At 37.5% G+C, this 22,463-nt stretch overlaps 1 protein-coding gene across 1 annotated transcript in view; it reads left to right on the plus strand.

The window, feature by feature from the left end:
- Window positions 1–7,892: 7,892 nt before the first annotated feature.
- Window positions 7,893–22,463, plus strand: part of LOC104545025 (thyrotropin-releasing hormone-degrading ectoenzyme-like) — a gene marked incomplete at its 5' end in the record, with an annotated part of 89,160 nt that continues 74,589 nt past the window's right edge. The window contains one exon of the mRNA XM_010190053.1: window positions 7,893–7,958. Coding sequence (XP_010188355.1) covers window positions 7,893–7,958 — 66 coding nt within the window. The remainder of the gene's footprint in view (window positions 7,959–22,463) is intronic.

The raw sequence follows: 22,463 nt of genomic DNA on the forward strand, positions 1-22,463 counted from the left end.
TCCCTAACGTTCTGTGATTCTGTGATATCTCGGTCCTCTTCTTTAAGGTGATGAGGGTGATAATTGGGTTAATTCAGTGCACTACATGTAGTGTGGCACAGCAACTCAGTTGACCAAGTTTTTAAATAATTCATTTACACACATACACTACTCTTTATCTGTATTTGAGGAAATTCTGCAGAAGTGACTTAGTCAAAACATTTTTTTTTGGTGTTAAATTTCTCCAGAATTTGACAGATTTAATGTTGGTTTTTAATTTTATGTAAGAGTTCTTTTTTAAATGTCACATTTTTGCTACATATTTGATGTACATTGTTCTTTCACTTTCACTCATGCTGTGTTTTTCCTAATAAGCTAAATTTCATGGTGCATCCAGCTGTGGTTGCTTAGTACCAACAAAGAATGATTGTTTTGGAAAACGTGACTTGGATATTACTTGTTGGCTAGTGTTCACATTACAAAAATAATGTGCAAATATACATTCTTTGTTATACATTCTTTGTATGAGTGCTTGGTAACACTCAGAATTCTAAGATTTGAAATGAACTTAAAATAGAAATAAATAAGATTTTGGAATATAAAGAATAAAGGGTGAATTCAGGAACTTTGAACTGAACTGAAATTTTACTCATTTACTTAAGAACTCATTTGATTGTGGATAACCTGAGGCTTCTGTTTGACAGAGTACTGTAAAAATATGTTCAACATATTTAAGAAAAAAACCAACAACCCTTATTCTGCTTTCATTACATTCTCAGTTCTAAGAAATCTCTTTCTTCAGTATATTTCATGAAGAAAAGATACATTTCAACCATTATTCAAAAAATATTAACCAGAAATCGGAAGTTTCTGTGTGATCTTAAGTGTCTAAGGCAATTAATGCCTGACTTGAGTTTATCCAGCAGGCATGACTCTGGCTTACTGGGTGAGAGGCCATGTCATGGCTGAAGTGTAAAAGGGGGACTCATATTTTTAAGGATATAGCAGAGAAGTGCAATGAATTATTTATATTTGACTTTTCTGCTGAAGAATGGGTTTTTTCCCATGCTCAGTTTGTTCTTTGTTAGCAGATAGGTTGCAGGAGATATCAATTTGAGATAGGTACATGGGAAATGCTAACTGAAGGAGCTGAGTTAGTTGTTAGGAAGTCTGCAGAGCTGGGTGGCATCCACCTACACCTTCTGAAGGTAACCAGATGTGGAGCTGGAGGACTTCTGGCACTGAGGCAGAGACCATCCTTACAAATGGTTGCAGTGCCAGAGAGTTGCTGGGGGCAATGTACAGAAAGGGCTCCAGGGGAAGTGCTGGGAGATATAGACTGACAGGTCTGACTTCTGGTGGTGAGGTGGGGACTCTAAAATATCAAGAGTAAGATAATGGAGCATGTGGATAAATACGTTGGATCTTGCCTGGACATAACTGCTGCAAAGGGAGATTCTGTCTCACTAACCAGCTGTAGTTCTTGGAGGAGGTTAGTAGACACTGGATGTACAAAAAGTCTTTGACAAAGCACCTTGCCTTTAGATCAGGGTAAATAGCTTAAGGAGGGAACTATTTACTGTGTGTGCACTGTGACTGAGTCATTAATAGAAGAATACTGGTATATATCAGATATATATTAGTAACCATCAAACTTTGTATATTGATTCTCATCTTAAATCAGGAGCTCTTTATGGAAGAGTAGTACTTTTGTGAGTGCCTGTGTGTGGCCTTGTTTTAATCAATGAAGGTGAAGGTGATTGTAAGAAGTTATTATTGATAATAATATCTCTAATAGTAATATGAAGAAAACATAGTGTAATTCAGATAGATAGAGTAACTCACATTTCCCTTAGCTAGAGATAAAGTAATCCTAATCTCGAATTGCAGGGATACCAGTGTACAGAAGAATAACTGTAGGCCTCCTATATGTGTCCCACTGTATTTGAAAAACAAGTGGTGCTGTTACATATTAATCAAGACTGATTTTCAACTGACTACTGCACGATAGAAGAATGTTAATAAATCACCTGTGTTCTTTTTTTTTTTTTTTAATGAGAGAAGAAAAAGCAAAATGGATGGGTAGAGGTTTTGTGGACAATTGACATATTATTACTACTTTTTTTTTTTTTTTAGAAATTCCATTATTTTTACTGGTAGTTCAATACTCTTCTCCTCAGCACCTCACTCTCCATTTGCACCTTGGATACATGGTGGTGGTTTTCATACCAGGATACTTCCTGATTTTAATTTTTATGTCACAAAAGGGATCATTCTGAACTAAGTAAACATAAACAGCTTTCATTCCTAAACAAGGATGGCAAGGTGGACACTCAGTGAAGAAGAGATATATCGAGGTCTGTGTAATTATTATTATTGATGTTTAGTGTTACATGAGATAAATGGGTAGGTGAGGCTGCAAGATGCTGTCTCAGACTTCACAGACTCAGGGAGATGTTTTTGCACTGTTTACACTTTCATGTTTTCAAAGGTTGCTGTGTAAGATTCAGGATAAAGTGTATTCAGAGGGATTCCTGTCATCTCACTTGGGATGCTCACTGTGTAGACTCCTGCAATTGGTGAATCCTCTAACCTCCCTGTACCATCAGGGAAGATAAGCAGACACTACTGCATGTCCTATTTTGTATGCATGTCTTTGGAAGAGACAAATCTGGGTGAGCTGAAGTGCTTGTTGCTCTCTGCATTGCCTTTAAAAGGGAGGCTAAACAGCTGGCTCAGCTGTATGCAACTGAGCAGGCACCAGATAGCTACAGCGTAGGCATCTGCGTTCAGTCAGATTATTTCAATCCTATGGTTAAAACAAAACCAACTAAATACACTAAAGCAGAACCAGAAAATAAAAAGGCATTGATGTTCTAGGTAAAAATGACAAGTTTTGGTGGGGAGGCGGATGGAAGAGCTATGCTTTCTCTGGGTCGGTCTTTTATGCTTACTTTTCCATCCCCCACTTCAATGCATTTACAAAGCTGTAGATTATTTCACCCACACAAGAGTCAGCTGGAGGTCATGGTTTCTGTTTTTGTGTTGATGACATTTTTCTCTCATGAGTGCTTTTTGGAAGACCAACATAATTTTTGGTCCTTAAAAGAATAATGCTGAATGAGTTTCCATCTCATTTGTATCTCTTCACACACAGCCCCTTGCCCTTGCTCCTAGCTGGTTTACTGATTTTTATATTGTTCCCTTCACTGCAACGGCTTCACCATTTCATTATTTTAAGTGCTTTTCTTTGCTTTCCTCTTGATACAGAACATCTACACTGCCCTCTCTTCAGGGCCCTCTCTCAAATACCCACCTGTGTTGGTTTTCTTACATGGAAGTATGACAATGTAGAATAAACCAAGATATGATATATGTTATATGGCTGTGTGTATAGAAAAAGACGGTGGCAGACCAGTTTTATATCTCAATAGTTAAGAAATTCTTGGGAACTACTTATTAGTACAGAACTCTTGTAATGCAGTGGGGAATCAGGCTCTATATGGCCTTTTTGGGCAATGCAGTTGAATTCATCTCACTTCACTTTAGATATATGCAGTGCAGATATGTGCATATGAGCTGGTCAGCCAAGGCTCCTTTTGAAGCAAATTACAAGTGAGTGCTTTTAGAGTACAGTTTTTCTGATCTGTTTTGAGGTCTACTTTAAGATGAGATAAAGTGCACCCAGAAGTGGCTCATGCTGTCCATTGACTATAAAGGAAGTCTAGGCAACTAAAGTAATTGTAGACACAGATAGTACAGATAACTGTATTTAGTCAAGCATATCTTATTCTGTGTGGCTCTATAACAGTATTGTGTAATATGCAGTAGTCATATTTTTGTGGGTTCGTACTTAAGACTCACTTCTTTTTTTTTTTTCCTGTTGAAGAAAATTCCACTTTGTACTTCCTTTTGTATAAGAAATGATTACAGGATGCAAGTTCCAAATGAAACAATTAGTTTAAGAATTCAGATAAGGTAACATTGGATCATTCAGTAAGTCAGAGAATTAAATTGACTTACAGTAATTTTGACGTGTAGTGATGCCACAGGATCAAAAAGTGTAGGAGTGAGTCTTTAACAATTAGGTTTTTTTAATCTGAAATCAAGGTTACGTTATTTTATGTTGGCATGGAGAAAATTAGACTGAATGTCTTTGCTGTGACTCTACATTTTGTAGATTTCAAATACAAATTCAACTCATATAAAGGAATTTTGCTCTTAATTATGGATGGTCTTTACAGTGGTGTGGGTATACAAACAAGTTTCTCCAGGGAAAGAAAGAGAGTAAATTTACAGCACTTCACCCAGCATTGGATAACTGCTCATGAGCATGCCTTTTCCCAAGAGCACTTTGCAGAACAGGACTGTGTGTGCAGTTAATTTCCTTGAGTAACCTTCCTTTCCCAGAGCAGTGCTGAGGCTGAGGAAGCCTCGACTGTGTCTTAGGTTATATGATGATCATGCTGGGTGATCTGCAGCAAATTATTTCATTATGGTGTGCCTCAGTTTCCCTTTAATTTGCAGGAGATTGGTATTAATGCCTGATGAAGCACTTATGAGATCTACTGGTGAAAAGGGCTTCACCAGAGCTGAAGTGGTGCCATTAATCATTGACTGAATATCTAGTGTATTTGTCTGAATAGACTTCTGTTAAAGTGAGGTACAATGGCTTAAGGTGAGTCAGATTTTGTGCTGGCAGGAACATAGGTACATTTTTTTAATAGGAAAGAATTGCTTTCCACTATAACTATTAAAACAGTGTACCTCTTGACAGTGTACTAAGTCATCCGCTGCCTGGATGAAAGCACTTAGATCATCAATGAATGGCTGTTCTGTCCTGTAAAAGGGCCAGGTTCACTTCTCAAGACCCCAGAAGTCGTTGGTTGGGCAAATGTTCACAGATCACAAGAGGCCCTGAGAGTGAAGTGGGGAGCAGTTTTGTTGTGTGTCAGGGCATCCAGGGAAGGATGCTGACAGGTTCTAGTATCCTCTGCCAGTGTCTGCTGCCTTTTCCTTTCCTTTCCAGGTCCAGGAATGCATTGATTGTTTCTGATTTTCTTACAAATGTATAATTGTTTTCCATTCTGCTTGCTCTCAAAGTGCAAGAAAGCTGAAATCAGTAGTTTCCTTCCTTTTCTTTCATTTATTTTCCCTCCACTCTAAGGGCTGCATTTGCTCCTGCTTCTCCTCCCCTGTCCCCAAGACACTTTTCCCCCCCTTGAGGTTCTCTGGTTTTTTTGTTTTCCTCTTTTTCTTTATAATTCCTTCCCTTCCCCAAATAAGTCAAGAAAGTGTTTGCTTTCCCTGTCAGGGGAAGATGGCAGAACTGGGACAAACATATCGTTGTTCTGGAAGCTGTAAGTAGGACTTTTGGGTTTCCTGAAAGTATTTAATTGGTAGAAAGTACTTCTAAAGTAGCTGTGGAAAGGGGTAGATCCTGAGGGAGTAGTCCTGCCTCTGTGCCTTAGATCTCCTATTCAGTCTTTACTTTCTTTTTCATTTTGTTTGCTGTGTAAAGGCCAACCATCGTTCCATCCAACAGGTGGTTAAATGTTACCTGTGAGAGGAATGTTATAATTATTTTAAGTGTTTATGGCAGTTCTTGGTCTCTGGATAGAAAAAGACTCTATGGATAAGAACATATGAAGGTATTTGCTTGCTTTTTTCTCATAGATATCAATATAGTGAAGGTGCCTATATAAATATATGTCCATTGCAATTATGTGAAATTTAAACTGTGAGAAAGAAACAAGGGGACCCTGGAATACTGACAAGTGAGTTGGGAAAGGGATGTGTGATGAGTGGACGAATGTTTTCGTCATTGAGATGACTGATCTCTTTCCTATTTTATAGATTTCTGATTCTGCTACAGATGTTTTGGGTGGCCTTACTCAAGTTACTTACTGGATAAATATGATTTATATATTTATTAGATATTTTTATCTGTTGTTTATCTACATAGACAGATTTATCTTCTATTTATTTGTTTAAACATTTCCAAGAACTGTAGTCATTCTGTTCCTCTGGTAAAATAAGGGTAATAATGCTTCCTGACCTATGGTCTTGTCTGTTCAGGTAATAATCTGTTTTGATAGGGATTATTTTCTGTGCTGCTGTGTGTTCCAGACATGATTGGTCTCCCAGAAAGATTATGTACTGCTATAAAAACATAGCACAGAGTTAATAATGCAAACACCATCTTTTGGTTTATCCACTGCTCAATTCTTATGAGCAACTACAAACATCTCCTGAATTAATTATTATTTTTATTTTTTTTCCTTTAGTTTGCTAACTGTATATTATTTGTTGTTGCTTCCTATATGAAGAGCTTGTGTTTTCTTAAAATTTTCCAATAATTTATGTATCTTTTTAATTTATCTCATTATTTCAAATGTTTATTACAGGTAATTCTTTAACTACTTCAAAAATAGGCACTATGCAAAAAATAATCAGTAGAACATGTGTTAAATGGTCTAAAAATTGAACAGCTGTTGAATTAAAAAACTATTTTGAACTTTAATCTAGCAGGAAATGACATCAAATCTTGTTTTGAAAGCTCAGTCTAGAGAAATTCAAATTATTAAAAAGGTGCACACTTTCACTATGAGAGTAAATATTAGTTGTGACAAGCTATGTAGTACTATGAAACATTTTTCTTTTCTTAAATCCTTCTAAAATAGATGCTACTGTGTAAAGGGAAGCAATAGGATTTTTACCTATATTACTGTTTGACCTCTGTTAATGCAGGACGTCAGATTGCATTGTGGTAATAATAGTCCTTTTGGCTTTGGAACCTGTGAATTTTTGACGCTGTGAAGTGTTTCTCTTTTTAATTATTTTTACTTGAGCATTAGCCTAATTCCTGAACCTACATCTGCAGCTGAGGTCATTGAGTTCTAGCATCATGTTTCCTTCTGGCCTTTGCTTCTCTGTTCTTAAATGAAAAGTGTCCTCCCTCTCATGCTGTGATCAGTACTAAGAATAACATTTGATTAATGGGATTGGAAGGCTGGTTGTCTTGAAATTGGATTGCAAAGTGGGATGCTACAGCTGAATCGTCAAATCAGATCTGCAAAGTTATTTTTGCTTGAAATAGAGGACTTGCGCAAGGGGAAAATACACAGCACTTGTGGTTCTGAGAGTGTGTGAGAAAACACATAAGGGGTGCCTTAAAGAAAGCTACTCTGCCAAGTATATATCTGTTTCTTGGTGTAGATATAGAGAATTAAAATCACCTTTAAAAAAAAAAGGACATTTTTTAGATCTCTCTGCTTTGCCTGAAGGGTCAAAGGGATAAGAACTGGTATAAGTAGAGAGAGTGTTACACAAGCACTTACCTCTTTGCATGACAGTGTGAGAAATGAGCTGACTATTAATAAGTCAAATATGTATAGCCATATCCTAGAAAATTCTTCTGAAAATGATCTACTTCCAGATCATCAGATCTTGAAGGCTTTTACAAAGGAAAGTAGTATCACTAAATCCTGATCTACAATAGTATGATGAAAGTAAAAATATTATGAATAATCACTTTGGTCGAATTTAGCATGGACATTATTTTTTGCCCTCATTTGAAACTGTGCAGCACTGCTGAGTACACAGAAGTGCTGGGGCCAACCAGCTGTGGAGCTGACACATCTCTGCTCCAGCAGTGGAGCGAGTGTGTTTTATGACATGCGCCTTATTTAGTGTATGGGGCAGGATATTACCAATATCAGTCTACTTCCTCACTTTTCCTTCTAAGCATTTGCATTATCTTCTCTATCTTTTTTCATTCCAGCACAAAGAATGATTATATTAATCCCATTTCCGCGATGATAGTGTTGTATGGAAATGCCTACTTCAGATTGTTATTACTGTGTAATATTGACATGCAAAAATGGTAACTTTTTCTCTATTATTTCCCACAGGGTGCAGCTCTAATTCGAATGTTGGCTAACTTTATGGGTCATTCTGTGTTTCAAATGGGCTTACAAGTAAGTAAAGCATTTCTGTCTTTGTGTAGGTGTGCATTTCTAGCGTTTTCTCTTGCTCTCTTTTTTCTTTTAGAACTATATTTGCATCTATTTGTGGAAATGTTTCTTTACTTCAGCACCATTTGAGGCATCCAACATGTCCCTGAAGCTGAATATGATGGAAGATCCTGAGTAGTGTGACACACATTGCGGTCCCCCCACCTTCAGTTATATTTCTTGGTGTATCAAGTGATTGCACTTTAACTGGCACACGGTTTTGTGTCTGATTTGTGTGGAAAGCCACATAAAAGCCATTTTATCCATGTGACTACTGTGTGAAGGGCTAGCTGAGGAAAGAGCTACTTCTTTTCAATTACATTTGCATGCTGGCATAACAAATAATAACAAATGATGTCAAGCCAGCTAAAAAATACACAGCTCTAAAACTAGTCATGCTTTTCAGATAAATATTTTTGCCTTCCCTTCCCCCATAGCAAAATCCTTGAGCTTTATTTTTACCTTTGATAAGCATGGAGTGCTCCTGCCTTAATGATGTTTTGAAAACTCACTCTGCCTTTTAAAAGAAATTTAAAGAGGTAACATTGCTGTATGAAGAGAAAGAAACGCAACATGCTGATTACCAAGGATGAACTCTTTTCAGCAATAATTCAACACAAATCAGTGTTTCGTAAACTATCTAAAAACAAACAAGCCAAAGCATAAAAAACAATGCGACTCCCTCTATTCCATTGAAATCTGCTTGAGTAAATCATGTTACAGGCAGCTGTGATTGATGAATTATGTATGATGCAGCCTGCTACTTAGAAGTGTCCTTTAAAGTAAATTGATGTTCACCTGAAATACAATTATGCTAAGATGGAAAGAGCAATCAATCTTATCTGTTCTTAGTAAGCTTTTCATTTTGAAATTTAAATAAACTATGTCTAGGATCAGGTCATTTTTTTTACAGAATAATTCTACCTCTAACCAAAATAAATTGGAAGATAAAATATAAAACAAAAGTTAAATAAATGCATTGGAGAATGTTGGAGAGGTGTGTTCCATGCAATAGGCAGTGAAAGGAAACCTGCTGGGGAAATACAGCTTTTTAGAGAATTTACAGAATATTGAAGGTTTGCAGCATAACTTATTCCCTGGACCCAGTTGGATCACTTTCTTAGTTACAACACCAAGTCAGATCAGTTAGGTAATCTTATTTAGATAAGAAATCAGAAATTTCCTTTAGAAAATCTTTTATATTTCAAGGGAAAAACCTTCATCACATTTAAGCCAATAAGACTTCTGTCTTTCGTCCAACAGACTCTGTATTCCAGGCAGAAACTTTTGCCTGCACAGATCCATTCATATGAAAATTCCATAGCATTTTTCCCAAAAAAAGCATTTCACTCAGGATTTTAGAAAATAAAAGTTTTAATATGTGTATCTCAAATGCCACTTTTCTATTTTCTTCTGTTTGCCTGAGAAATAATAGTGTGCAAGTTGTCCTGAAATAAATTTAGAAAAAGTTCAGATCAAAGAATAGGGCTATACAGGGATTAAATAATCATAATTACCATAAAGTTGTGATGAAGCTTTGTTTTGTGATTTGAGTAGTTTCCTATTATTTCTGCTTTTCACCGGTTCTGCTCTAAATAGAAACTCATCTGTTTGCTAATGAAAGTCTATGAAAAATCTAACTGTGAAAATCTGACTAGCGAAAGTCTTGGCATCAGTTCAGTAGGAAGATGATATTCTAACTTCTTTTATAAAAACTGCTTGAAATCCGGACAGAGATTTTCCATGTGTATGTCTCCAAGTTGAACAAAATAAAACATTAAGTTCATAAGCTTGATCATAAGCTACAAATTGTACAATTGGAAATGTCTGTCAATCATTTAATTATTTGTGTTTTCCTGCACTGTAGAGCTGGGACGTTGACTTGGCTAATGGTAAGGGGAACTGGATGACTAATTTGGCCTTTCTATCATGCATTGGTTTAGGCTTTTTAGCTCTTTAGCCCCAGTACAATTACTTGGGATTTAGCATTATGTTGCCTTGAATCCATTTTTATCATGGAATTCTAACATTCAGCTAAATGGCCTTTCTCAAGGATAGCTGCAAAAGCAAGTATTACTACTATTTATAAATCTCTTCAAATAACAAACACTCTGAAAGTGCACTTGATGGTTCATTCCTCCTGGGTTATTCTAATAGCTTGCTGAGTAACTGAGTCCTGAAGAACCATTGCTTTATCTTATTTGCTTTGTTTTTCATTAGCCTCCAGTACATGGAGCACATCAGTGTTAATAGTCTTAATATTATTTCAGTTCTTTTTAGTGTATTAGGTATGTCCTTAAGTGTTTCACATATGATAAAAAAGAATATTCCTGTAGTATTATTACACTACAAAATGAGTAACCTTTTACTTGTGTTTGGATTGAGTGAGTGTGGTTTCATTGAAATCAGGGTATGATTCATCTTCTAATTAAGAGCTATGGAATAAGAGCAGAATTAGAGAATAAGAGAAGCTACAAAAAATATACTAACCTTTGGGTTAAGCAGAGTAAAAGATAAGGTTTAGAGCAAGAAGCAAATGGGGATAGTTACCTTTTTTGTTCGTTAACACTTTTTTCTTAATCTAATTACTTGCTATCACCTGGCAAGTGGACGTTTTGAGGAGTGGATTAAGATAGCCTGGGGGAGAAAATTCCTTTATATGTCAAAGAAAACAATAAATTGTGTTAAAAAGCAGAAAGAAAAAGTTGATGAAGGAGAGTGAGGCTCTTTGCTAGATATTCTTTAACAATGAATAAGTGCTGAGGCAAATGTACAAGTGTGCACATGATTCCTAACAGTTGAACAAACCATTCTGTTGAGGAGTCTGCAAGGAGGTAAAATTGTAGTAGAAATGCTCATTTTTGCAGTATATATGGCTTTGGAGGGATTCATAGCTGTCAAGAGTAACTGGCCTGTTCCTATCATGGTAAATATACTGTGAGAGACCATTGGATTATAGTGTGGAAGTTCCACAATAGAACTACAGCCAAGAGACTACCTAGTGAAGGTGTGATTTTCTGGCTGCCCTTCAAAAACATATCATGTCTTGAATCATGTGACACTTGCGAATAGAAGATTTAGTAACAAAGGCAGAACTTTCCCGGTATTTCACATGGCACTTCACAGACAAAACCAAAAGAGAACATTTTTATATTGGCTGTAATGAATATTTGAATAGTAACAGTAATAGCCACAGCTGGTAACACTTGCATAGGAGAAAGTCACATCTGTTTGTTTTGGGTTTTTTTGTAGAAAATGTCCAATAAACCTTTCTCACAGTAGGTGATTTATTTATTTTTAAAAGTCCTGACATCTATCATGGTGTACAGTTTCTTATGGTCCAGGGAAATTCAAGAGGTTCATGTCACTGAATGCCAGTACTCTTCTTACAAAGTGGCATTGCTCTTCAGTCAAAGAGCCATTAATCAGCTAGGTCAGTGATTAGAGTATGAAGAGGCTTGGTCAGCACCACTTGCTCTGATTATGTTTCTCAGCTGCAAAGATTGGTAGAGGAAGAAGCTGTAAGTTGGCATTATCATTGAGTCATTGCTTAGAGCAGTAATATGCAATAAGATATTAGATTTCTGTGAGATTTTCAGCTGTGGTCTGTTGTTCCTAATCTGTGTGCTTGAAATAGATGGTTGCTTACATGACTGGTGTCACTGTATTACATCTCCTAGAAGGTTTTACTGCTTTATGGCAAGGCACCTCTTCAAGTTATCAGTGGCATTTTTATTTTCCGTATTAAATACAGAGAGAAATCCCAGTGATTTGAAGATCTGGTACTTAGATGTGTGTAAATAGGCACCTCCAGCTCATTAATGACACATTTCTGCACTGGTTTATTGAATATTTTCTTATATTTAGTTTGATTATTTTGGAGCCTCATCTCTTACTGTACGTTTGTCAACACTGCACTTCGTTTGCCATGTGGCAGCTCATTGATCACATAGATCTGTATCCTTTTGAACTTCACTTGCCGCTATGTATGTGTTCATCACTCACTCTGATTTAGTGCATCATCAGCAGTTTGAATTAGTTACTGTAGGAATCTCTGCTTCTGTGATAAATTAACTGCTTTTGTACTTTTAGGCTTCACATTGTACATTTGGAAGAAGAATTTCCATACAGTGCTTTGGATATATGCTATCTTTTTTGGTGCTGTTGAGTGGCCACTGTATTGAAACAAATTGGTCAACCTTTCAGAGGAGCTGTCTGGGGAAGTGTGACATGCAGGCTGTTAAATACAGCCAGGTTCAGATTTCAATCACTTTTTACTGTCATAAAGCTGGCTACTTAGACTTTCTTTCATCCACACTGCTTAGTACTTCCTGTTTTTCAGACACCTCTGTGCATGCCTGTGCCCTGTTTGAATTGTGGCAGGCAATATCAGAATTGTGGCACTATCAGAAACTTTCTAGGTGTACAATGAGGCTCTAATGTGCTATTTTCCATATTGTTTGCCACTTCTGTCCAAGAATCTAGTAGTACAAGAAATGTATTAATCTATTTCCACAATATGATTTTATAATCTATTTTTACATAGTATTTTAAACGTTTCAGTATACTCATTTTATCATACCAATTTATTATATCTTTATTCTCAGTTCACAACAGTTAGATGTATGCTGTTTAAAATGACACAACATTAGAGACTTCTTAATATAGTTTTCTGTAAAACCAAACAAAAAAAAATTCAGAAACCTTAGCATCAGGCTCAGTGAAGCAATAAGCTGCAATGCTGTTCCCAGATCAACAGTGAACGTGGAACAACCTGGAGTCTTCCTCTGCTCAATGGGAGGATGAAACATTTGCCACCAGGCAGGAGCATCTTTACAGCTGGAGTACCTCTTGTGTTGCAGTTCAGCTGGTTTCTGCATTTAGTGGATGGTGAACAAAGTGCTTTTCAGCTAGTTCTGCACCCATCTGTGGTTTAGAAGAGCACAGGGAATATGAGCTTGATGAACATCAAAGTATCACCATGGGCGTACTAGCTGTGACCTGTCCTTAAGTTAGTTGCTACTGATCCCTTTATTTTTCAAACTGTCTCATTTCTACTGGCAGTTGTCAACAGGATAGCTTGACCATGTTAAAAGCAAGACATAGGAAGTCATAGGAGCTGACAACACTTTTTTCTACACTACATGTCATAGGAGATTGATATCTTCTGCCTTTTCTGGCCTCTCAGCATTTCTCATGCTTCTAATTTACATCAGTCTGGATTTTAGGTTTACACTTCTTAGATGAATTCAGTGTTATGGTCTTCTGTAGCTTTTTCCACCATGACTTAAGTAGATCAATAGAAGTTTACATAATAAAATTCTGGAAGTTACAGCGTCACAGTATTTTTTTCCTTTCAGAGTGTTAAGATGTGCAGTATAGTAAGGGCCAGACCCAGAAATCACTACAGAAAATGGAAGTCCTTCCTCTAGCTCCAAGAGGATTTGAGTATACTATGTGTATAGCAAAATACTTCTGTTTATTAAAAAAAAATAAAAAATTCAAGATTCCTAATTAAGTGTCCAGTTTTTTATTTTTGTTTGTATTATTTTCCTTTTTTATGTTCAGCTTTACCTGAAATTTTAATTATGCAATTGCCCAGTGTTTTCTATATATGATAATGTCTGATTCAATTCACAAAGTGGGCCACACTGAGTTGTCCTTCTATCCAATAGTTTTGTGTGCTTTTAATTTGTTTTGTAGCCCCAAATTTTAACTGCTACATATGATTTTCTTAAATACTAGCCAGCATGGTATCAGCGTGCATCACCAAAAGCTGGCAAACAGAAGGCATAAACCGCACAGAGAGGGAAGAGGTAGTGCTACCTTCATTTTATAAAGAGAGATCTAGGCCCACAGAAATTTTGAGTTGAAAGTTACACAAGTGTGGAGAATGTGATATGATATACCCAATGCAGCGCTTTTCCCTCCCATGTGTCTTAGCATTTACAGATTTGAAGAGTTTGTGTTCAAAGCACAGCTTAGAGTAGCTTCATCTTCAGCTGTGAGTGCTCAGCATGGCTGCATCTCAGCCTCTCGAGCCACCAAGGTGGACCTCTAAAAAGTATCAGTCATACTGTTAATGTTGCTGGAAATAAATCAGTGGGAGTGGAGTGCCTGCACATTTTAGCGGAAATTGGACCAGTGTGATTAAAATAAAAGAGATCCATGAAATTTGGATGTCTGTTTTGAAACCCAAGAAGAGGTTCTTTCAAAGTGCTTAGCATTATAAACTACTTCAGATATTCAGAACAGACTTCACATCACATTCAGAGTTCAGAGTCCTCATGAGGTTCAACAAAGCCAAGTGCAAGGTCCTGCACCTGCATCAGGGCAACCCCCAGTATCGATACAGGCTGGGGGATTGAAGGGATTGAGAACAACCCTGTGGAGAAGGACTCAGGTGTTCTGGTGGATGAAAAGCTGAATGTGACCTGGCAATGTGTGCTTTCAGCCCAGAAATCCAACCCTATCCTGGGCTACATAAAGAGAAGTGTGACCAACATGTCAAAGGAGATGATTCTCCCTGTCTACTCAACTCTGGTGAGACCCCACCTTGAATGGGGCTCTGAGCAACCTGATCTAGTTGAAGAAGTCCCTGCTCACTACAAGTGGGTTGGACTAGATGACCTCTGAAGATCCCTTTCAACCCAAACCATTCTAAGATTCTATTCTATGATTCCTTTTGTCCCCAATGCATTTGGATGAGATGGTTTTCTTCCCTGGTTTTTAGGGTTTGGTAAGAGAAGGGAGATATGGGCTCTTGGCTTTCTGCTTCAGAGCGCTAACCTCCCTCTAGGCTTAGGCAGCTGTGAGCTGTCAGTACAGAGAGAAGAACTCTCTAGATGCTAGGTCACCTGAAGTGGATCAGTGCTAGGGAAAAGCATGTTCCTGAAACAAGATTACTTTCCTTTTGACCTCTAGACTTCTGCTCCAATGTATGGAGATAGCAGAGCTTTTCAGACGAAAGAGAGCCAAGAAAAGGTAAAAGCGATATTTTCCCATTCTTTCATTCTCATGTTGACTGAAATATTGAAGTCTGTGAAGGACGTTTTGAAGACAAGTTTTCAGCTCAAACAGTTACAATTTGGACATACGAGAGGTCCTAGGAAGGAGTTACAAAGAGTGATAATAGCAGGTGTTGCTGAACCTCAGTAGCTGGTGATGTCTCCAGTGCCCATGTTCAGAGCAAGGTTACTGTTGGTGCTGCCTTTATTAGGAGGAAGTCGTGCTGTCCTTCAGCTAGGATAAAATGTTGTTTTATTGTTCCACTGCTAAAACTTCTTGCAATAAGAAAACCAAATAATATACACACAACTTACTGAACTTGTTAAGTTTGTTTCCTCAGAACAGGATCACCCTTTATGGCATTGTTGTGGTTTAACCTGGCAAGCAGGTAAACACCATGCAGTTCACTCATTTCACCCTCCCCCCTCATTGGTGGGATGGGGGAGAGAATAAGGGGAGCAAAAATAAAGAACTTGTTGGTTGAGATAAAGACTATTTGATAATTAAAATAACCTAAACTGAAATAATAATAATGCCAGTTAATTGTAACAAGAATAAGACCAACGATAATAAAGTAATCAAAGTTATACTCAGCTCACAGACAGCTGCCTCTGGCTGTACACCAACGAAAATGTGACAAGGGAGGAGTCAGCCTTAGGAATCAAGACTGGCCACCATCATGAAGAGAAGGGAAGAGATCAAAGAACGGAAGGAAGAGTCAAAGGGGCCAAAGCGATTGTCTCCTGTAAACTCCCCAATTTATAGTGAGTGTGATGTTTATGGGATAGAATACATCTTTATTGGTCAGCTTGGATCATACCTGTGTCATGGTTTAGGGCTGAGCTGGCCACTAAATCCTGGACAGACACTCTCTATTAACCCCTCTCCCCTCCCCAGAAGGGAAGAGTAAAGAGAGTAAGGGAGAGAGACTTCACAGGTTGGAAAATAAACTAACAGATTTAATGAAACAGTAATACTAATACTACAGGATAATATTGTAAATATGAAAAATAATGAAATATATACAAATATGTACAAACATATACAAAACCAATATAAAATCCTCCCCCCACCCTTCCTGCAATGACGAATACATCACCAGAGGCTCTGCGGAGCCGGGCACTGGAAAAGTCCCAGACCAAACTCAGCAGCAGGTGGGAGCAGGATGCAGAACACACGAATCAGGATCAGCGGCAGATGAACGAGCAGGATTCTGCTCAGGCCTTGGCCTCTGCGGGGTCGAGATGGACTGAAGGGTCTGAGATGGAAGGGCTCCAAGATGGAAGAACGGTGAAAAGGAGACGAGACCCTCGTGATCTCTCGGTTTTTATCCTGAGTATGACGTATGTGGGATGGAATACCTCGTTGGTCAGTTTTGGGTCCACTTCCCTCCCGAAGGTGCAGACACAGCACCCATGATGAGACAACTGACCTTGAGCATATCTTCTAGCAGCGCTGTTTGGGAAAAACATGCTGCTAGTTTTCAGCAAGTTCAGTCACTTAAAAGAGACTGAGCTGAAAAGTAAAATCACTAAATAGAAAATTCGTTCTATTTAGCTCAAACCAGGACAACCTGTATCATCTGTCCTGGGTCACCTGTCCCAGAGAGTCCCAGGCTTTTGCTTTCCCCCACATCCTTTTGGTCAGAGAGAAGAAAAAAAAAACAAACCAAAACCAGCCAACCAAACAAACAAAAAAAACCCCCAGAAAACTCCAAAGAAACTATAACCACAGGTGCTAGTGAAAGACTAAACAACAAAACCTTGAAAAAAGTAAATATTGGCAGTCCCAGCACAAACCCAAAATAAAACTCACACTAGTTACTAGAAGGGAAAGGAAAAAATATCTCTGTCCCAGCAAAACCAGGACAGTTACAATCAGTCATATTACAGAACCTGTGTCTGTATCCACTTGGCATGCTTTCAGTGAGCTTGTCCTATTTTGTTGCCTGTGAAATTCTGTTATGGCTATTTTCTCCTTCATTTTTATTATAGGAATTATGAAGAGGAAGAATGATAGGTATGAATTCTCAGGTAACGTGAGTGGGCTGAATGACTATTTAAGAAAATGTTTTCTTTTGGAATAAAATTATATTGTTCTCCTGGTAGGGGCTCAGCGGCAGCACAATGGACTTTACAGGGTGCTGGAAGTATACATTTTCTGTGCGATTCTGCCATCCTTCTGCAATCAAAATTTCTGTTAACTCTTTAGGAGTCAGTAGGAATATTTCCAGCACAAAGACTGTAAGACTGAACTCCTAGTTAGTACTTAATACATGTCAGAAATGAAATAAACCTACTTCTGTTCAGCCCAGTGGAGGACATAGAGAAGAAAACTGAATCCCTATTGGATAAAACAGGCTGTCATCAAAAGTTTCTCCTCCTCCTCTTTCTATTTCTCTTGCTTTCCCTCTCCCTCTTTCTCTTTCTCTAAATACTTGTAAAGTCCAGTTACTCTAGCTAGGTAGACACAGTAGGATGTAGCCAGATGTAAATGTTAACATTTTTTAACATGTCTGCATTTTGCAGTATTAAATACAGCTTGAGTGACTGTATTGTATTGTGGTGTTTTGCATCATGAAGACATTTGCTCAATTGGTACAAAGAGCAAATAACTTGTAAGCACAGTCAAAGCTTCATTGTTACCACTTTCCTATCTGTTATTCATTGTTACTGTGCAAATGTTTCAGATTGTTATGATCTAGACATAGTGACATGCAAATCATACTTTTTTTACTTACATACACAGTAAGTGTTCTCGAGTGATTTATGGTGACCTTTTCATAGTAAGTAGCATTAATTTAATTTTAATTCTAGGGTTTCTGTAGAAAAAAAGTATTGTAGAATGGTATTTCAGATATTTTTTTGCCTGGTTAGCAATCCCTGAGCATAGTTCAAATTAATGCAGAGGAGGGAGCAGCCAATCTGTCACAATTAGCAGGTGCCATCCAAATATGCCTGGAAAATATTCCATCATTTTTTGTGCGCATTAAAAATACATTTATTGAGCAATATCTGTTTTAGGTTCAAATGTATTATAGAACCAAACAAGGCAGAACTAAAATGAATGTACAGATTCAGTCAAATATATGCAGTTCAATTTCAAAGAGTACTTTATTTCTATAAGATTTGTTCTTAGCTCAGTAGTTTAGTACCACTACCAAATAATATATCAAATTTTCTTTAAAGCCAAGCTTAATATACTAGCAGGTGTCTCACTGCACAGCAGATACCATCAGACTCTGCTAGGCAATAACTCTGCAGTCCTCCTAACTGTTCCCTTTAGACTTTGCATGCAAACTGTTTTGCCACCACACTGCAATTACTGGTGCTGTGTTTTAAAATGGAACCTCTTTCCTCTTCACATTAATATTAGCTAATAGGCAAAGCTGAATTTTACAAGGGAAACAAACATCTCTGTATAATGATTCTGATCTTTTAATAAGGTTTCCCAGCAAAGCAGGATATATTTTAAAGTAGGTGAAAATTTGTCTGAGTACAAATTTTGAATTTATTTTAGATGCCCAGTTCACATTGGATTCACTGACTTGCAGTGCAGCAGATGTATTAATTGCAAAATTGTGTTTCTTAGTGATTTAATGTTTGATTCTTTTCTTGTGTTGGAATAAAAATGACAGGGCTGTATTGATTTTGGTTGGCTTACTTGTGATTTACAGTACTGGTCTCTTATCAACAAGAGGCAGGTAGAGTGAAGAAGGCGGTCTCATTGACTTAATGATGGCTCTTGTGTCCTCCTTTCTTGTACTGGTTTCTCATATGTCTCAGCTTGGATGGCACACTGTTTGGGACAGGAGGCAGGTCCTATCTGTATCCTCTAAATGAATGCTACACTTTCAACGCCATGGATGAGATGCTCTCAACATTGCCCTAATTCTTCTCCCACTTGAAATCAACACTAAAAATCCCATTGACCCATATAATGCTAGAAATGTCAGTTCTGCTGATCTGATTATTCTTAGAGCGTATGGGAGTATTATGAATTACAAAGGAAAAAGGACAAAGTAAAGTACTATAATTATGTGGCCTAGTCAGCATCATTTGCTCTAGAGAAAATGATGATTTATTTTCATATATGGTTCCAATATCACTTTTCCTGATTAGTAGTTATAGCTTGCTGTGTGGATATAATGATTTAATTGTAGATATGACATGTTGACAGTGGATATTTTCCAGTTGCTGATGATTGTGAGCATTGTATCACTGTTGTGTGTGAAAAAAAATCTAAATATACCTTTTGAAAATAAAGGACTGGAACTTCAGCTGGTGCACATTGGTGGGATTCCGCTAATTTCCTTCCCTAGGATTTTATGCATTGACTAAGATAGCAGCCCAAAGAGAAGACAAAACACAGCTGAAGTGGCCACTTGCATAATGCCTCTGAAGTATATTGCACACCTCTCAGGCTTTTTTTTTAACTCCTTCTTGCGTATTTGTGAGTTTGAATCCAGAAGTTAGCTGAAAAGTTCCTGGTAGTGCACATTGACTTTTGAAACACTACTTTCCTATGCTAACACAGTAGAATTATTTGGAACATTGAAAGTGTTACTTGCTCTTAAGAATTTTTAATTGCTGAATGAAGCTAATGGTAAAAATATAGGCTGGATAAATTAGCAATTGAGAAAGTGCGTAGCAGTTAAAATAATTATTTTTTTGTTATTACTTAAAGACAAAGTCAAAAAAGATTTGGAGAAGATGAAAAAAGTTTAAAAACTCCAGCCCTATCTGCCAGGCCTGGATATGTCACAGGGATACCATTTTCAGAAAATGAAGAGACAGATAGGATTACTAATTACTTAAAGTATGTTAGCCAATAAATCTTTATGTGGAAGAGATTCAACAGGTAACTCTACTGCTATATGTGGAATTATTAGAAATAAGGAGAAAAAGAAGGTTGCCATAGCAGTTATATTCTTTTATTGTTCAAAGTAGTGTAAAATTCCAATTCAGAGTTTTATTTTTAATGCCAAGTAAACAAGGTTTAAGCTGTGTTTGTACAGGGACACACAAAAGTTCATTCAAAGTAGCTGAAGATGTGAATGGTAATTGGATTACTTAAGCCTCATTATAGCCCCATGTGGGCACTTTCAAAACTGAAGTTAACTGACTTTGTTTACTTTAATTCATTATAGTGTTTTCATTGTGATTTGATGTCACTCAGTTTAATGTACTTCAGTTCTGAATGACAGTGTTCATAACTAAGGTTTAATGAAGGTTAATTAATTCACTGTAAAAATTAGCTACTCTATGAGGATTGATACCATCAGCCATTAGTTGAACATTTTAAAAGAACATTTGAGCATCGCCTTTAGAGAAATGCACTTCAGAATAAACATTTTGTTTCCCTTAAATGTGAAACATCAATAAACTTTCTCTTGACTGTCTTCTGAAATCACCACTGTGTTTCTTTCTGTCTGGTCTCTTTCATAATACTCAGTGCATACTTGTATAGGATACTGGATAAGGAAACCACCCTTTTGTTTTCCTCAGTGCTACCTCCAGCTGCTCTTTCCCATCCATGCATGGCCATGCAGCACCACTTCATTTGTACCAGTGGAAGAGTTTGGAGTCCTTTCTGGTAAACTCGATGAAGAAAGGAAGGGTGTCCTTGGTGAAGAATGATACATTTATTTACTCTACGGGCCATTGCAGAGGTCTGGTTTGCAAAGTAGGCCCACAAACAGGAGTGTGGGGACAAGGAGCAGCAGAGGTTGTGGAAGGTACTTGGTCTGGCTGTACCACCAAAGAGCCATCAAACTGTAGCTCAAAGGTGATAGAAGAATGCATTTGATGCTGTGTCTGTATACAAAACAGATGTGATAATTTTAATACTAGGCGAGGACTGTCTATACTGCAGTCATGGACTTACACTCCTTATGTGCTTGCTGTTTCAATATAATTTTGATGCTATTTTTTATTATTGTAGGTTGAAATGCTTTTTCAGTTTGTTTAATACTTGGCTTGTTGGCCACTGAGTAACTTCATTTTTTGTTGGAGCTACAGATTTTAATGCAATAGAAGATTAAATTATAGGAAGAATATGAACATTTTTTATCCTCTGGTAGAGCTCACTCATGAAAGTTAAAGTATATTCCGTGTCTGTATTCTGTAGGTTGGTAGTTTCTGACAAGACTGCCTGGAAGCAGTTTTGAGCACTTCTAGTAAAACTGATGTAGAAAGTGAAGAAGTTTCTTGGCTTACTTGACCTGGAAAAATCTATTTCCAAGGTTTTTCCTGGCTAGCTTTGCAGTACTACTTTGATAAGTGGTCTGATCACAGCCGTTCTTTCAGTTTGGAGGTAGCTCTGCAGCTTGACTTTCTGGTACAAACTAATTCTGACACAAATAGAGTTAGCCCCCATCTAATTTGCCTTATACAATGTTTACAATGACCAATTAGGTAAATTTGCCTATTCCTTATTTTGTACTGTAGCGCTTGTCTGCCTAGTCAGGAGGGTGGTAATTTCTCTTCCTTAAGGCTCTTTTTCAAGGGTTAGTCTATCGTACAGCTGAAAAATGCTGCAAACCTAGTTTGCTATTTCAGCTTTTCTATTCAGTAGTCTTCCTCTGTTATGGGAATCTTCACTTCTTTGTAGCTGGTAGTGCTTCACCACTGGTTCTCACTCCCTCTTATTTGTCACTCACTGTTAGAAACATATGCAGTATATTCCTCCCTCTGACCCGTGCCCAAGCATTTCTGTATGAATGTTAGGCAATGTCAAGATAATATGCAATAGCAACTTTGATGTTAGCAGTGTGAAGCAAAGGGGGAAAAATGGTGGCGTGTTAGAGTCAGTGAGTCAGCATCTGTCAGATGGTGTCTAGTGGCTTAAGGTGAAGTATACAAATTTCAGGAAAAACAAACATGCTGGATTTGATAGCTGGCACCTTAGACCCTGATTTCCACCTGAACGAAATGTTTTTATTAGTAGCTTTAAAACTTCAATGTGATATTGCAGTCATGTATAAAAATAAGAACATATTGTAGGCTGAAGGGAGGAGGATGTGCACCCATGAGTAGGAATAAAATACAAGAGAGGGAGGTAGAGGCAAGGCTGCTGTTTCCTGAGCCCTGAGAAATGAGGGCATTCAGAGGAACATAGCCGCAAGAATTTCATGCCAAAATATTTTGCTACTTTTTCCTCACTCAACTTATATTTCCCAGTAATCTTTATGAGAAAAAGTAAGTAATCCAATGTTAATCTGTTTCAGATCTCAACACCACTTGTATAAGTCAGGAGCTATTCCTTCAGCCAACCAATCAACTTCATACAGATAAACTGAGAAAGGAGTTTGGTTCTAGAATTGATGTTTCAGTTCCTGGTTTTAGATGTGAAGTCTCCCTTGAAAGTAAGATACATGTTTGGAGACTTATTCCCCCTTTACACTGATTTAACCTCTTTGCATTTATCAGTCACTGCCTTCTATTAGTTGTGAGTGTTATC

Source organism: Mesitornis unicolor, unplaced genomic scaffold, assembly GCF_000695765.1.
Source record: "Mesitornis unicolor isolate BGI_N332 unplaced genomic scaffold, ASM69576v1 scaffold16588, whole genome shotgun sequence".
NCBI classification, from domain to species: Eukaryota; Metazoa; Chordata; class Aves; order Mesitornithiformes; family Mesitornithidae; genus Mesitornis; species Mesitornis unicolor.